General features: G+C 39.2%; 3 protein-coding genes across 6 annotated transcripts in view; 2 read left to right on the plus strand and 1 right to left on the minus strand.

Annotated features, from left to right (window-relative positions):
* rg (rugose) overlaps positions 1-16864 on the minus strand; it is a 126531-nt gene that overhangs the window by 31877 nt on the left and 77790 nt on the right. The gene's annotated exons all lie outside the window — the stretch shown is intronic.
* On the plus strand, positions 6160-7719 carry LOC105264513 (protein mab-21). The gene has a single exon (XM_011301439.1). The coding sequence runs from the start codon at positions 6338-6340 to the stop codon at positions 7445-7447; it is 1110 nt and encodes a 369-aa protein (XP_011299741.1). The 5' UTR covers positions 6160-6337; the 3' UTR covers positions 7448-7719.
* On the plus strand, positions 8731-10622 carry LOC105264512 (protein mab-21). The gene has a single exon (XM_011301438.1). It carries the CDS (start codon positions 9048-9050, stop codon positions 10143-10145), a length of 1098 nt encoding a protein of 365 aa, XP_011299740.1. The 5' UTR covers positions 8731-9047; the 3' UTR covers positions 10146-10622.

Consider the following 16864-nt stretch of genomic DNA (forward strand, 5'->3'; position numbering starts at 1 on the left):
ATAACGAATTTATCACACTAAGTTGGTCTTCGCTAATTATTACAAGATCAGCCCATCCGTTAATTCAACGGAAAATGAGATAGAATTAAATTTAGTTAGAATTGGCAAACAATTGAATGAAGTACTAGTTGTTGTATTTATGACTGAATAAATAAATGCCTGGGTCCGCTCAACGAATGGTAAAAAAATGCTCAACCGAATACGTCGAGTCGATAGGACCTAACTCTTCCATGAGTGTGGCGACCTTTTCGCAAGGAACCAGTGAGAGTCGGATAAGGCCGCGCATCAGAATACAAAAGGATATGCAGGAATAGAAAAAATGGAGACTGAAAGAAGAGGGAAAAAAAATGAGTGGACATAAGAAGGGTAAGATATATATATGTGTTATGCCGGCATCGTTTGTTGGGAGACCGCATGCTCGCAAAGGTAAGTATGTAACCTGGATGCGGTGAAGTGTGATACGATATAGTGAACACAGTTCTGCCGGCTTTGCAAAGATGGCCGTCACTTTGGTGGGAGGAGCTTCTCCTGTACAGGCTGCAGGAATCGATCCCCAGGAAGGTACGAGAGGACTTGCGCTCTTTGGATGTTGTATAATGTCCTCATGCTGTGGATGAAGAGGTGAAGAGGGGTCGGTGGAAAGAGTCTTTATTTACCGCCCAGTGACTTAACAAGGCTCTCAATTCGTTGGCCGTTTTAATGAGAATATATTAAGCGGCTGTTATGCCATTAATGGCGACGAATTAAATTATACTCGATATAATTATCCGCTGACTTATTGGCTGAAGTACTGCCAAGATATGATCAACTGAACAGAACAGAGTAGAACGAAACGAACCAACGGAAAGACCCAACATGACCAATTTCAAATTCCGAATTAATGAAGAGACTCATGAAGTCATACGAACCTGACGTGTAACGAATCAGAACAGTTACTAAGGGTGTAATGTTGAATTTCTGTCGCTGGAGAGGCTAAACAGGAGTCGACGATGTTTCCTAGGGTGGCGTGTATGCATCCGCGTGCTGACACCCGTCAAAACCTAATTATCCGGCGGAAGGTCCTCAAGTCCCTTGAGAGGCCACTATTCCCCAATAAGTCAGGATGACAGTAAATAATATAGAAGAAAATTGTTCAATGCTATCGGGAAACTTGAGAGGTCATTTCTCACGAAATGTAAATACATTAATTCAGGAGAATAAACGACAGAGTTGGCTTGACAATTTTAAAAGATTTTCGGTAATTTGTCGAGCTGAGGTGCATGTTATTCTTTAGGGTTTGATGGACAAATGTGTGGGATGATGAGATAGAGATTAGGGGATAGACCGGGACTTGGAGTCACCCTTTGAGGCTTGCGCATGCACAGAGTTCTTGCAAACACTGGAGGGATGTGATAAGAGACGAGTCGTGCTGGGGAATCTATTATTCAGGTGCTCGGAAAAAGAGACTGATACATCACGTATTGACCGGGAGTCGGGTTTTATCAGAAGATCGGGGATTATTGGTCATTCGATTGTTTGCGTTCAGAATTATCACCAGCGTCTATTGATGAAGGAGTGGTTTATCGAAGATTTATCATTTCATTGCAAACTGTTAGTCTCATTAACAAAAAATATCGAATCGCAATGAGTTTGGGTTATTGATGATGTCTCGAATTTATCCAGGAAAAATGTCAAACGCGTACTACCAATAGATACCATTGTGATAACAGACTATCAACTGAATTCAATTCGCAGCTATTTTCATAGTTCGGTAGTTCCTTTCCTTAATTCAATAGTGAAGCGCATTGATAGAAGAGTCACGGTTTATCGGTTGAGGATTTTTTTCCTATTGGCCCGGTTCCGTTGATCGGAACTGGGCATTCAATTGTAAACCCAACAGATTTAACCGATTTTAATCATATTTGATTCTATAAAATAAAATTTTTGTTGTATAGTTTAGTGAATTGACTGAACCGTTCCATTTAGTTGAAGCTCAGACTGCATCTTCGTCATACTATATCACCTAGCCGTTCAGTAACTGTCGTACTGCTCGATCCAGTTGGTATTATTCAGCTGCGCAATTACGGATAATAGTTACCGAGTCTGTCAAATTAATCGAATGCCTTCTCGATCGAAATCATCAGATCTCCTCTGAAAGACCAAACATCAACCTAATATCTCCTGCATTGAAAAGCGGATTAGGATTATAAAGCGATCATAAACTATTAGAACAAATATATATAATCGATTTCAAAATTTTATTTCACCGATCATCAGACATGAATGCTAGGGGTGTATGATGGCACGAGGGACTGACCCAACGTTCATTACACGATCGGCGTAAGATAGTAGCAGATTAGCAAACTTGGGCGAATGTGCAACTACTTTGTGTATTGTCCGTGAGGGAATCTGCTGATCCGCCAGTTGTAAAAATCAGTACGAGCCAAATTTGAAAAAGCACATCGGACCCCACATAGTGCAAACACTGAGAATTGTGGTGGTCGGGTGTCAAGTGTTACACGATTAGTGTAACTCCCTATGCGCTGTTCGTCTCCTAGTTATATACAAGTTTGTTTCCCCTCCATCGAGCATCAATCGGGGGCGAGCCAACAATAGGGCACTGGTGATGTAACAACATGTGTCACATTTCGCAGGAGGGACCCCGACAGGGACGTCCCCAGGTTTTCCATTCTGTGGAGTGATATCCTTTTGTATGGGGTACTGTGCCCCGAGTGAAAAACTCAATGGGAAACCACTTAGCAGCCGGCGGTGTACAACAAACAGATTAAGCGGTCGATGCTGATCGAAAGGTGAAGTACAGCATCATCCACACCTCTTGCTACACCGCTCTCTAATGATCCAATGACCTTCATCGTTGGCAATATATTTTAGTCTGTGTTTCACAGTGAATTGCAACTAAATCATTTGAATTTACTGGAGAATGTTTCCGTGATGAACAGACATAACTAACTGTGGGGATGCGTCTAATGGTTGGAACATTCATTTTTGAAACGCTTTCTCCCCGCGATGAGTTATGTCAGCCACGTGCACGTTCTCATGTACCTATCCTTCTGCTTCTCTCACGAGATAATGCACCATATTTCAGAATAAACGAAAACCTTATGAATTATCATTCCTCAGATCGGTTTCTAATCGGATGAGTCATTGATTAAATTATGTCGTGATTCTATTTCATCGATCTTTTTGTTGTACCAATATATTGTAACTATTCAAGTCTAGTACTCACGCATGGCCTCTCTTTTATTATATTCGCATATCTGTGAGATGATTTTATTTTTGGAGTGGAGTATCACTATTTTTTCGTACGGCTCCGGTGTACGTGTACGGATCAATAATGTTGGAAGATTTGCTGGAGAATGTACCTGTCGTTATCATAAATTGAACCTTCTGATGGGACTGGTGGGCTGGTGGAGGGTTCTTTAATGACCCGCAACGAAGGGTCTCCCGGTCTCTCGTAAACAAACCCAAGTTTCCATCTATTTATTCCAAACTCAACTGAACACTTCCTGATCTCTATAAAACGTGAAATAAGGTTTTCAGTTTCCGGTGACAGATCCTCCTACGCACCAGGTTTTTTTTTTAAAGGAAAAATTCAAACTCTGAAAAGTTGAGTTTTCATGCTCATCGTGAATTTTTAATAGGTTCAATATTTTTGGAAATTATTGCTTGAATTTTCCCTTTTTCCCCAAATTTTCATCGTTTTTCGGTGCCATGTCGATCTAAAATCGATAATTCGTTAATGAAAAATTGTTAAAAACTTTAAGTTTTTTAAAGTAAAAATTCCAGTGTAATTTTCCACATTCCATGTAAAGTTTGCAAAATTTAACGAAAATTCCGGTGAATTAATAAGTGATGATTTTGAATGATTAAGCGAGCCACACGATCAAAAAAAATCAAAAACTATTTTGTGACTTTTTTAAATCGCGAAATTCTTTGATAAATATTTTTGTTCTGATATAGAGAAAAAAAATTGTTCCACAGGGAAAAAATTCAATTATCCAGAATTTTTAATCGGTAGCTTAAGCCGTCCCATGAATTCATGCAGTTTGCTTGATATAAAGAACTGAATTAATTACAAAAATTCATATTTTGCTGGTCTGATTACTCATCATCTCCAACTGTGCAGTTCTCGTTTTGATTGCACGATAAAGGCTTTCTTTATTAATTCAAGTGTACGGAACATTGATCTCAAGCATTACACTCTTTATGCAAGATATTATCTAACAAAGTGCTAAGAAAAATTGTAAGTATAATGCGAACTCATGAATTGATCAACCAACTATGATATAGTCCTAGTCATGAGAAACCGTGAAAATTCTCAGGGAACAAGCGAATCTCATTGTGTTCACACCATTGGAAACTTAAACTTGAAATTTCATGTGCAAGAAAATTCAAGGTTTCGCTGAAAAATAAATGAATATTAACATAAAAAAGCGAATTTTCCCGAATTTTCGAGATATACGAAAAATTTAATGACCCTTTTCAATTAAAATTAAATACGAACTCATGTAATGATATAAATTTCAAAAAATGTTTAACAGTACAAAATCTTTTACAAAATTTTCTTCCAGTGTGAAAGCAAATCAATCAACTATCAAGGGATTCACCAATTTAAAAAATCGACAAGAAAATGTGTTCTCATAACAGGTAAATAATCTTGATGAAGAGTAACTTTCTCCTTTACTGTGATAAAGGAAAATATTGCAATTAATTATGCAGGTCGAAGGGTATTTGGTAAATTATTTTCTGAGACTCAATTTTGGGTCAGGTCTTTTAAATAGAGTGATCGCATAGAAACAAGAATATGATCAACTACAATATCCGAAGTTTAAGGTAAAAAAACTTCTATCGTATTCCAACGAGTTCCAAGTATCCGAGTCAAATATTTCTGGAATGAGGACTGTTCATCATTTTCCATGCCATTTGCTTGATCTCACCGACTAGATCTTTGAGTACAAGCGTCTATTTCGCCGGCTGCCGTAGCTCAAGCCCCCCGATCACCAAGCCCTCCTTGGGGATTATACTAGGGATTATTCGGGGATGTTCATTCGAGCTGATTTACAAGGCCGAGTCTGTTGAATCTTCTCGGATGACTGTTTTTCTTTGATTGTGTTGGGCCTCCATTGCACAATGAAGACGCGAAACGATCCAACGGTTGGGATGATTTCCAAACATCAACAGTGCTCTTTTCAAGGTACTGGACAATGGATGAATCTGATCTCCCGGATTGATCTCCAAATTCAAATGAAGAAGACGGATATTATGAGAAGTTTGATAGCACACAGATGCTGTATGGTAGTGGATAATGACTCTGAACCTGATTAAAAATCACCAATTACGATTAATGTATCTCCCCAGGAGTGAGAAAATAATTGGTGGATGAACGAATTAAGTCGAAACACAGGATGATGAAAGACGCATTTAGGGCAGAGAAAGCATTTTGGGGGTTGACGCAGAGTGTTTTGACCCCTCAGCAGAAATATGTGGCTGGCGAGGGTGATGTAGCTGGTGCTCATGAATCAAGTCGCATTAGAAGGCCGCACGGGGGTCGTTGGCTACCAATCTACCACTCCAACTTCTACTAGATTGGATTCCCGGGGCTTTATTCAATTATCCGTGAATGAGTGCTCTGTTTTGTTGGGTGGGCTTCCCCCTATCACGGGTTTCACATATCTACCTTTTTTTGTCGTTCGCTGATTTTTCTCCACTGGCATTTGCTGAAGATGTTTGACGATGAAGACCATATAAAGTATCCTTTGATGAACCGCCGGAATTAAAACAGCAAGTGTCTAGCTGACACCTGTCATCACGATCAAATCAATCATTCGTTAAGTCAATAAGAAACTTGAGGTGATTCTCATCGGAACGAATTTATTCAGCTGCATCACTTGGTCGAGTTGTCGTTTTTTGACTGGTCAACTTGATGTTGATTGTGAATTTTCTTATGGGTGTGAGGTTGTAACACCCATTAGGGTGGTGAAGTCGAGAGGGAGATGGTGAGAGAGGCATGCGATGAGTCGCGTTGGGCGTGGCAGAATCGCGCAGACGCCACGTGAATCTATCGCGAATGGAGGCGGGACTTGGCAGTGGTATTGCGGTGGTGTTGCGCATATTACCATCAGGAAAATCCACCGATAGCTAATACCAGTGGACCTGACCGGGACTCTGTCGTCGCGCGCGTCACATACCTAGTTTTTCAGCGGTCATCGGTTAACAACAAGAGATAAATACGTTGCTATTACAGTTCAGTTGATTTTGTTGTTGATAGAGTTGGTAGAGAGAGGTTGATAGTTCGGATGAGCCAGCATTGAGTTAAACAATGAGGGTTAGATGAGACATGGGAGTCAATATGCTTGTGCCATCGGATTTCTCCACCGTCCAGACGGACATGATATATCAGATGAATAAGTACCATGGGGAGCGAGTTCAGATGAGGATGGCGCAAATACAGAAGACAACGCGTGAAGTATGTAAAGTCGTTCAGGATGTGCTGAAAGAGGTGGAAGTGCAGGAGCCAAGATTCATATCATCTTTGACCGAGTGCAATGGTAGATACGAGGGACTTGAGGTTATATCACCCGGTGAATTCGAGGTGGTCTTGTATCTGAATCAGATGGGTGTTTTCAATTTTGTTGATGATGGCACCCTGCCGGGTTGTGCGGTGCTCAAGCTGAGCGACGGAAGGAAACGCTCCATGTCGCTGTGGGTGGAGTTTATCACTGCCTCTGGCTATCTCAGTGCCAGGAAAATTCGATCTAGATTTCAGACGCTAGTTGCTCAAGCTTGCGACAAGTGTGCGTACAGGGACTGTGTCAAGATGATTGCTGATACAACTGAGGTGAAACTCAGGATTAGAGAGAGGTTCATTGTTCAGATCACACCGGCTTTTAAGTGTTCAGGTGTCTGGCCGAGATCTGCTGCTTACTGGCCAGCTTCGGGGGGTCCTTGGCCGCATTCGGGGTTAATCGCTGAAGTCAAAACGGGTGGGTTTGATCTACTGTCGAAAGAGTGTTTGGCTCTCCAGGGAAAACAATCAGCGATGGAGGGGGATGCCTGGGTGTTGTCCTTCAAGGAAGCTGAAACGAGATTGCTTCAGGGTGGTTGTCGCAAGCGCTGTCTCAGCATCCTCAAGACTCTTCGTGATCGACATCTCGACCTCCCTGGCAATCCCATCACCAGCTATCACATGAAGACTCTTCTTCTTTATGAGTGCGAAAAACATCCCCTGGAAGCCGAATGGGAGGCCAGTTGTCTAGCCAATCGCATTATCGGTATTTTCCTTCAACTTATATCCTGTTTACAATGTCGCAGATGTCCGCACTACTTTCTGCCGAATCTCGATCTATTCAAGGGAAAGTCACCAAATGGATTAGAGTCCGCAGCTAAACAAGTCTGGAGACTCTCACGAGAATTGCTTACCAACAGCCGCGCACTCGAGAAACTCTAGCCAATAATTTGACATATTATGTCCAATTAGCGTTTATCGTCACAGCAAAGTACTACACTCGCTCATTTGCCAGGAGTTTTCCTCTTTCATTATTGCCTCTTTAAATTGAGTTAAATTTTGTTATTATAGAATTCAATCTGTGAGCTAATGAATTCAATTTCACTCACAGACAGATTCAATGTGATTTGTTACTGAAATTTGATCTTGTTAATAATTATTATGAACTTCACATGGACAATATATTTTTATCGTTGTTGAATGTAAATATCTTCACAGATGTAAAATTTATTTGAAGTATTTATTTTATATTTGAAAAACTTCTGCTTCACATATGTAATATGTAAATAGACATTATATTGACTGTCCACATCACTCTCGACTCAGTTAACCCGTCCCATTTCCTCTTTACTCCGTCGAAAATAATTTAGCAAACGTTCATTAAACCTGAGATATTGACCGATCAGATGATTCTGATAACGTCAATACGTTCATACGGAATATATTCAGATCCCCATAAAATTAACGATAAAAAGGTAGATTTACAGTACAATCATGAGAAGCGCGGTGCAATTGAAATAAATAAACTATTTTTTCTATGTCACCGGTTATCTACATGCTTCAGAAAAACAACAGGTCTATACAAATGTCATTCGCTACTGGATATCATCATCTAACGTGCTAAATAACTCGCTTGCTTATCTATCCTTATCGACTCGGTATTTATTTATGCTACACGATAAGGAAGGCACATTACGTTGACACTCTCGACGAGAGGCTGTCTAGAGGTGCTAGACATGAACGAGGTAGATTGGAAGATGAGTCAGATGATCCAAGTGTGAAAAACAGCCGGTGAAATTTGAGAGGCTCACCTTGAGCAATTCTCCGGTGGGAATGGGAATGGGAATGGGAATGGGAAATGAAATTCTGGTGGTCACGCTGAAAAATGTGAAAATAAATAAGAGTACAAAGGTGATTTCTCGCCCCTCGATAGATAAAAGAAAAATACTTGAGTCCCGCTGCATAATTCATGCAAAAGCTCCTGGAGTATGGTATTCACTGATGGGAAAGGGTAGCCAAGTAAGTGAGAAAGAGAGGTAGATTCCCTAGGTTGGATCGATGAGCGATTATGGGCGGCGCATGACTGGTGGAAAGCACCATGAGGATTGGTGGTGGAATGGAGGATGGAGGCGTGGTCTTGATGAGGGGCCGTCGTGGTTCACCTGGTAGAGTTGGGCCGAGGGTGGGTGGCACCGAGGTGGACCAGCACAGTCTTCAATCTACTCTCTTCCTGACGCATCGCTCGTGTCTCTCCTGCGCCGATAGTTATCGCGGAGTCAACGCTCTACGAGAATTTCTCTCTAAAGAGACATCACGGCTTGGAAGTAGCTATTTGTGGATGAGTACCAAGTGGCGTGAAGAAGAGTGACTAAAAACTTGAATTATTAAACTGACGCCGTCGGCAGTTTTTTGCCGATCGGCGAACGTCTGAAGCCAGTCAGCTGAGCTTCTTATTTTTTTTATTTTTCGGATGTTTGTCATGGGGATGCGGTGATTGGGATTACAAGTTGGACCGTGCCCTCAGCCTGGGGGCGACGTCAAGATGCTAGTGCCACCGGATATGCTGGCATCCCACTCCAAGATGGTCTATCAAATTAATAAATACTTTGGGGAGCGTGTAATGTCGCGGAAAAGCCAGGTTGCCAAAACAATTCAAGAAGTTTGTCGAGTGGTTCAGGATGTACTGAAAGAAGTTGAAGTGCAGGAGCCGCGCTTCATATCGTCCTTGACGGATTACAATGGGCGTTTTGATGGACTCGATGTCATATCACCGACTGAATTTGAAATAGTCATCTATCTCAATCAAATGGGTGTTTTGAATTTTGTGGATGATGGCACCCTGCCGGGTTGCGCTGTATTGAAACTCAGCGACGGTAGAAAGCGTTCAATGTCACTGTGGGTTGAATTCATCACGGCGTCTGGTTATTTGAGTGCTAGAAAAATACGCTCGAGATTTCAGACACTTGTGGCACAGGCGTGTGATAAGTGTGCTTATCGAGATTCTGTTAAGATGATCGCCGATACGACTGAAGTGAAGTTGAGAATCCGTGAGAGATACGTTGTGCAGATAACACCAGCATTCAAGTGCGCCGGTTTGTGGCCAAGATCAGCGTCTCACTGGCCAATCCCTCAAATTCCCTGGCCCCATCCGAACATTGTCGCCGAGGTCAAAGCCGAGGGTTTTGATATGCTGTCGAAGGAGTGCATTGGCCTCCAGGGAAAGCAATCAGCGATGGAGGGTGATGCTTGGGCATTGTCATTTATCGATGCCGAGAACAGACTCCTTCAAGGAGCTAGTCGAAGACGTTGTCTCAGTATCTTGAAGACTCTACGAGATCGACACTTGGACTTGCCCGGCAATCCTGTCACTAGCTATCACATGAAAACACTCTTGTTGTACGAATGCGAAAAGCATCCACACGAAATCGAATGGGACGAGAGCTGTCTTGGTGACAGAATCAATGGCATCTTTCTTCAACTCATCTCTTGTCTCCAGTGTCGACGATGTCCTCACTATTTTCTGCCAAATCTCGATCTCTTCAAGGGCAAATCACCCAGTGGACTTGAAAACGCTGCCAAGCAGGTCTGGCGGCTCACCCGGGAACTCCTCACCAATACTCGAGCACTCGAGAAACTCTAGTGATTGTTCTTCCAAATTATCTTGAACACCTCTTCGTGTGCTTTTCATTAATCATTCAATAATTAATGAATCATTGTGTAGAATTATTTAACATACACCGGTGTGACTGTGTGAATGTGCGACTCATGAAACTTTCGAGTCTGTGCCATATATATATTTAAAAAACCATTACCGTCGATCTGTATGAAAAATTGTTGGTACTCTCTGTTGTTACTTTAGTCAAGTTGCCTTGTGATTGTATTCAAATGAACTCCATGTAGCAATCTAATTTTTTTTTATTCAATTGTTTGTTTGTGTTTTTTTTTTATCAAAGAGAATCGGCGGCGTGTCGACTATTTAAATGAATCCGACGAGAGAAAACAATTGGAGTACACACTTATTCATGTATAACATTATCTCCTGCCGGCTTTTGTATATACACTTATATGAAGATATTTATTGAACTGTATAACAGCAGATAAAGGAAATATAGTGATATTTATATGAAAAATAACAACTGGATTTATTTGTTTCTTCGGTCGCAGTGTCGCAGGAATGATTATTATTTATTCGTCATGTAAGCTTTGCACTATATTTTGTAGATAATATTTGTAAAAAAGCCCGGGGCTCATAAATTCTTAGCCGCTTACGCGCATCGTGGTGATCGTTAAACACTCTCGTTCGAGCATATTGCACCCTGAAGAGAGCATGTCTTTTTTTGTTTTGAAACACCGGAGGAGTTTAGGCCTCGTAAATTTTACAATCTGTCCGTTGGGTTTTTTGTAACCCCTTTCGTACCGTCATTGGCCTTTCTCCGAGGTATGTAAGTTGATGATTGCCGAGATCAACAGATCTAATAGTAGCCGAATGCCGTCTGATTGTTGTTAATATATCTGAGATATCATGAGATGGAGAGTGAAAATTACTCCATGGATAAATATTAGTCACTAAATATACCCACAATATTTCGATTTAACGATCAAGAATAGCACGTGTGGGAGGCACATTGTGACACTTTACGAGTTTAAATTCACCTAGCTTGTGAATAAAATAACAATGACCATTGGAATGTACACAAGGTTCAATGTATACGAGCATTGCTGTCACTAGTATCTACGCTACTTAGACAAACAAAATGGCCCGTTGTCCCTTAATTTCTCATTTTGCTACTGTATATCTTCCTGCATATCTCCCACTATTTGACCCTCACATCGCGGTTTTTAGGGTTTATGAATAAACATTTAGAATGACTTGTAAGAGGAGGTAAATGCACGTCGGGAGTGCACGGAGGGCTGGTAAATGCACGTGCTAGAGGCATTGCCGAACCGGTTTATTTAGTCGGTTAGATAAATTTTATCGTTCCTCCTACACTCGCGCTATCTCACATATTTACCGCTCCTTCTTCTACCCCCCTCATTTCTCAAACTACGGTAATACGCCACCACTTTGTGTAACACTCGGTTCAATTTCCTAAAGAGTTTATGAGTTTATTTGGCGCATTAGCTTCGCTTTGTCAATTCAACCCTAAATTATCACCTTCTCGTTTGTTAAACTGTTTGTCTTACTTTCTTTTGTCGAGTGTTTGCTTGGGGATTTTGTGTGGTCCTCATTTGTTCGAGATTGTTCGCGTTATTTGGCACCTGTTCAAACAACAATAACTAATAACCCTGTTTAGCTCGCGTGCGTCGGGCTATATGTGATACATTCTCAGGTTGGTTATAGGCTGTTTCTTTTTCTTTGGCGTTATGTATGTCCCCCCGTGGATTTTTTTCGGCTCGCGATGCGACGGCCACTGTAAACCTTTAGCGTGACCGGCCTAATCAACTCAACCCACTTGACCGTGTAATAACCTTCGGTGATACTATTAAAATTATGTGTATTACGGTATTGCGCATGTGGCGGTCGTTTGTCATTCTCGAGAATGGCACTGAGAATTTATAGTTGTGGTTGGGACGATTTGAGGTACTGTTGACACACGGCAACTTTTCATTTGGGGACAGAATTTCCCTCGTCGGCGAATTACACTTGAAATTTCAAGTTAAAAGACCCAAAAATTTTAACAATCACAAAGTGACATGAAATCGCTTGATTTCTTGAGTATTCTGGTAATTTTCTATTTTCAGCTCGATGTAACACGGATAAACTGGGAAGATGTTGAAAAGTCATGTTTTTAGTGACAAATCAATTATCATTTAACATGAAATACTTATTTCTTAAATTCTTAAGATATATGAGAAATTTCGTGACCTTTTTTAACTCAAATTAAGTTCAAACTGATATAATTGAAAATTCCGATATTGAAAAGTAAGAATATTATGTACATTTATCATCTTCGTCAGCAATTATCATCTTCGTGGAAGGGAAATGGAATTTCTTCCTACGAATTTCAGCTAGAATTGCGGAAAAAATTTGAGCCTGCGCGGAAATTTTTCATTAGCGTGGAATCGCTTGGCAGAAATAGTGATGCACAGGGGAGATTAAATAGTAAAAATTTGCATGCTGAAATTGCCACAAATAAATGTGAATGAGTGATGTCCTTGAAATGTGTGGATTATAGTGTAGTAAATTTCCTTGGTAAAGCCATTTTTTTCATACAATAGATTCACAATCCATTGGAAACCATTCCACTATTTTTATTTCTCTTCGATAAAAGCATGATAATTATTAAAATTCCTGTTTTATTTTTTTTTTAATGTTATATCGAGGCATCATCATGATGTGTATATTATATAGAAATTTTTTAAAATTCCGTCTTCAATCAGTCGCTAATGTATCCATGAAATTAAATATTTTTTTTATATATAAATGTTGTTAAACTCTAGTCGTCGATATTAATAAGAAAGTAATTTATTTAAAAAATCGTACTTTTAAAATATTTGAATTCTGGACCCGTCGCGGGATATTGGACTTCAATTGAACTTGATTACAGCTTCAAATAGGAATTTCGATATTATAACTATAAATAGATATAGATATATAAATAAATAGACTGTCTTGATGTACTAAAAAGTTAACATGAGAATTTGGATATAGGCCTTCTTTGAAATATAAATCCATATATTTTTTATATATTTGACGATAATTTCAAGAAATGATTTATTGCGCGTAATGGATGATTAAGGCGAGGTTTACATTCAGATGGATGATGAGACAGCCGGAACGTTAATGAAGAGTTAAAAGTCATTCGTGTCATTTATTACTAGTATGAATAATTCTCTAATGAATAACAATTAAGGGTGGGGGAATTATATTTCACTGTCGTTACACGATGATTCATCTGTGATTTGTTTCGACATTGACAATGTCATCGACATCACACATTATTGTATTTCTTCACCTTCATTATTATTATTTTGCAATCGCTTTTGTCAGAATGACTTCGAAAAATCTAGTGCACCATAATGTAATTAGGTATAAACAATTGATACTTTTGACAAATCAATACGCCTCATATATACCAATCATATATCAGTATTGCAATATAGTATTCAGTGTATTCAGGTTAAGGAGTAATTACCCTGTTTGTTGATAAAGAAATTGTTTAAGAAGCAAATTCAGTTATGCTATTTAAAAAACAAATTTGATTAGTCGATAATCCCCAAAATGAGAATTAAAAATAAACTGTTCGAAAATTGCTCTTGAAATTTCAAGTAAAAAACATACCATTTTTAATAACAAAGTGACATGAGATTTATAAACAATTCGTCATTAACGAATCAGTTAATTTCTTGGAAAATCGAGGAAGAAATTGGAGATTCCTCTGAATCTTCAATCTATTGAAAATCCAATTGTCATTTAACATAAAAAATCGAATGAAAAAAAATTGAATGGCCTTTTTAAAATTGGAATTGCATTAAGACTCGCATAATTGAAAAAGCAGTAGATTTTGTGACGAAAATAAAAGAGAATTTTCAAGTGTAGATTATTGAATAAAATAGTGATAGGCAATATCTCGCAAAGTATTTTTCTTCGAAATTTAAGAGAGTGCAGAGGAGTCCACTCTCTCGTATCTGGAACCTCCGGATATGTAAATTATGGGACCAGGTACGTTTCCTTCTTTTTTTCATATTGAATTCACTAGCCTCCCTGTTTATAGGTTTTGATACAGAGAACGAGAGAAGTCGTTTCGCCAGTTGGAGGACGGGGGATGCATTAGTGAAGATTGGGCTGAAACGAAGTCCACTTCATGGAAAACAAACACGATCGTGGGGTTGTTTGCTCAAATTCCTTTTTTTTTTCCAAGGATTTAGGATCGATAGAGAGGTGAAAAATAGAAGGGATTCCCCTTCTGTGAGCATGTTTGCCAATCAGCGCGGTCAACATTTAAATTGCTTGGAATATGATCGCACCGCAGAATTACCATAAACACAAGTTGGTATTTTAGTTTCCGTTCATGAAGAGCTTTTTTTTTTCATCTCAACATTTTATTTGACTTTTTTTTCTCCGTAAGGTTTAAAATGGCAACTTGTTCGTGTATCGCATGCTTTGTCTCTTAATTTTATTGGCCATTTGAGTCATTCTCGCTCTTTCTATCTCAGTGTGAAATGCAGAAGGAAAAGTGAATTCATGGGGCTCGTGCGAGCGTGTGTAACGTGATAGTCACCTTTTTTGTTATCTTGAGGTTTGATCCAGCGAGTAGAAATGGAGGAAAAATAGATGATAAGGGCCAGAGGTACATTGAATTTTTTGAAGGGGCTCGATAGAGTTCGATGGCTTGAGTACGTGGCAGTTCCTAATGTAAATAACTGGCAACTATCACGCCAAGTTGGTACGAGGTACCCATGTGGCTTTTGGTTTTAAAAAATGGGATCTTATCCTTGGGTGGTTGTAACGACTTTATGAGCAAAACCACTTAGGGCTTTGCCAACGACAACACTTGGCCTCAACCGTTGACATGAAACATTGATGAGCAAACAACATCCATTTTAATGTTTAAAAGTCAAGGGAAACTGCAAACTAATTGATCATTTGTCAGGGATTTTTTTCATCACATCTACTGATAGAGGCATTCGAGTCATTCTGCGCGAACTAGATAATAACGAGAAAAAGGATATACTTCAATGTTATCTATTTTATAGTTATAATATCATTGCGCGAATATTTAAAGTTGTGAATAATTTCCTTCTCACTGCGGAACATTCAGTGAAAAAGTGCATAACTGTTCCGTTATTTTTACTGAATAGTCTTTTAACTAGCAGATTACGGAACAGGCTTGTATTTTTTATGAAATTTTTCTCTCTCAATAGCGAAACAGGGGATTTTCGAATTTCTGTAAGCTGCAAGTTCTTGGAGAGAACAATTCTGCAAGTTCACGCGGAGAGAAAAATTCTTTAGAAATTACGTGCTTGTTCCCTGCCTTGTACCCTGCCAGTTAGAACAATATTCAGTAAAAATTACGGAACAGTTACGCACATTTTCAGTGGTCTTGCCGGAAAAAGTCCAGAACGTTCACGAAAAAGTACGGAACCTTCCGTGAAAAAATGTGTAACTGTTCCGTAATTTTTACTGATTACTGTTTTGAATGTTTTGTAATTTTTTAACAATTTTTCTCTCCGTGCACGTACCGCATTAACACTCCACCAGGTGGAGTAATTTAATATTGTATTTACTCATTAAAAACCATGAACAAATTTTTGTTAATAAGAAAAAACGTTTCAAATAAACCATCAGATCCTAATTTAAGCCCTAAAAATGAACAAATTATTTGTTCATAAATTTTTTAAGTTAGAGTACACTGAGAAAAAAAATTACTTTTGCCATTTTCTTCCCACCAGTAAATTCGGTAATCAGTGAGTAAATACTCCCATAAGACTTACTATAATGCCAAATACATTTTCTTGTGGTATGTAAACATTCTTGGTTAAAAAAAAATTTTTTCTCAGTGTAACTGGACCATTAACGATAATCGATGAAGTAGTAGTTAAGGACACAAATGAAAATAAAGAATTTTTGGGATATTGAAAAAAAAAACGATTTTTGGACAAATTGGTACATCTGAAAAAATGCTTGATCTGAAATTTTTCTATCGATCTGAATTTTTCTCCAACCTTCCATGATACTATGAAAAAAGGGAGTTCATCAAGCGAACCGTCAAATACCTCCCTTTGCTCTCGTATCATAAGAAATCTTTTGAGATTAATAATTAAAAAAAAAAGTGGAAATAACTGAATAAGAGGTGGAAGAGGAGGCTGAAGTGGGTGAGAAAGTTTGTCACAAGAATATCCGGTGATCTGGTTAATGTCCCGCTGTGTGTGACTCGAAAAACCGAATGAAAGTGGCCGGAGAGCAGTTGCCGCGGCATCCGAACGAAAAACTCCCAAGGGGCCTCTCTATTCTTTCTCTTTTTGAATAAGAAGTATCATCTGCAGTGGCACCAGTCGATCCCGCCCCTCATGAAAGAAATATATAAACGGACAAATGCGTTGAAATCCGGCCCACTCAATTAGCCCACTGGCACTCAAATCTCCTCTCTGACTACATTATCCACTCACAAATGACTCTACCTCCTATTATAGAAATTTTTCTCTAAAACACGAGGCCCATTCCAGCCAAGAATAATTGCCTGACATTTCTTGCTGGATTCTTCAACTCCTCATGCATTTTCTGACGCCTTTGTGCACCTTTCAACGCCCCCAACTGCTGAAATACTCCAGCTTCTGTTTAATCATCTCCATTTTTTTAATTAACAGGAGATATTCGAAAAAAATTTGTGCTCATTTTTTATTATTTTATTTTAGATC

Source organism: Fopius arisanus, unplaced genomic scaffold (assembly GCF_000806365.1).
Source record: "Fopius arisanus strain USDA-PBARC FA_bdor unplaced genomic scaffold, ASM80636v1 scaffold00022, whole genome shotgun sequence".
In the NCBI taxonomy this organism is placed as follows: Eukaryota; Metazoa; Arthropoda; class Insecta; order Hymenoptera; family Braconidae; genus Fopius; species Fopius arisanus.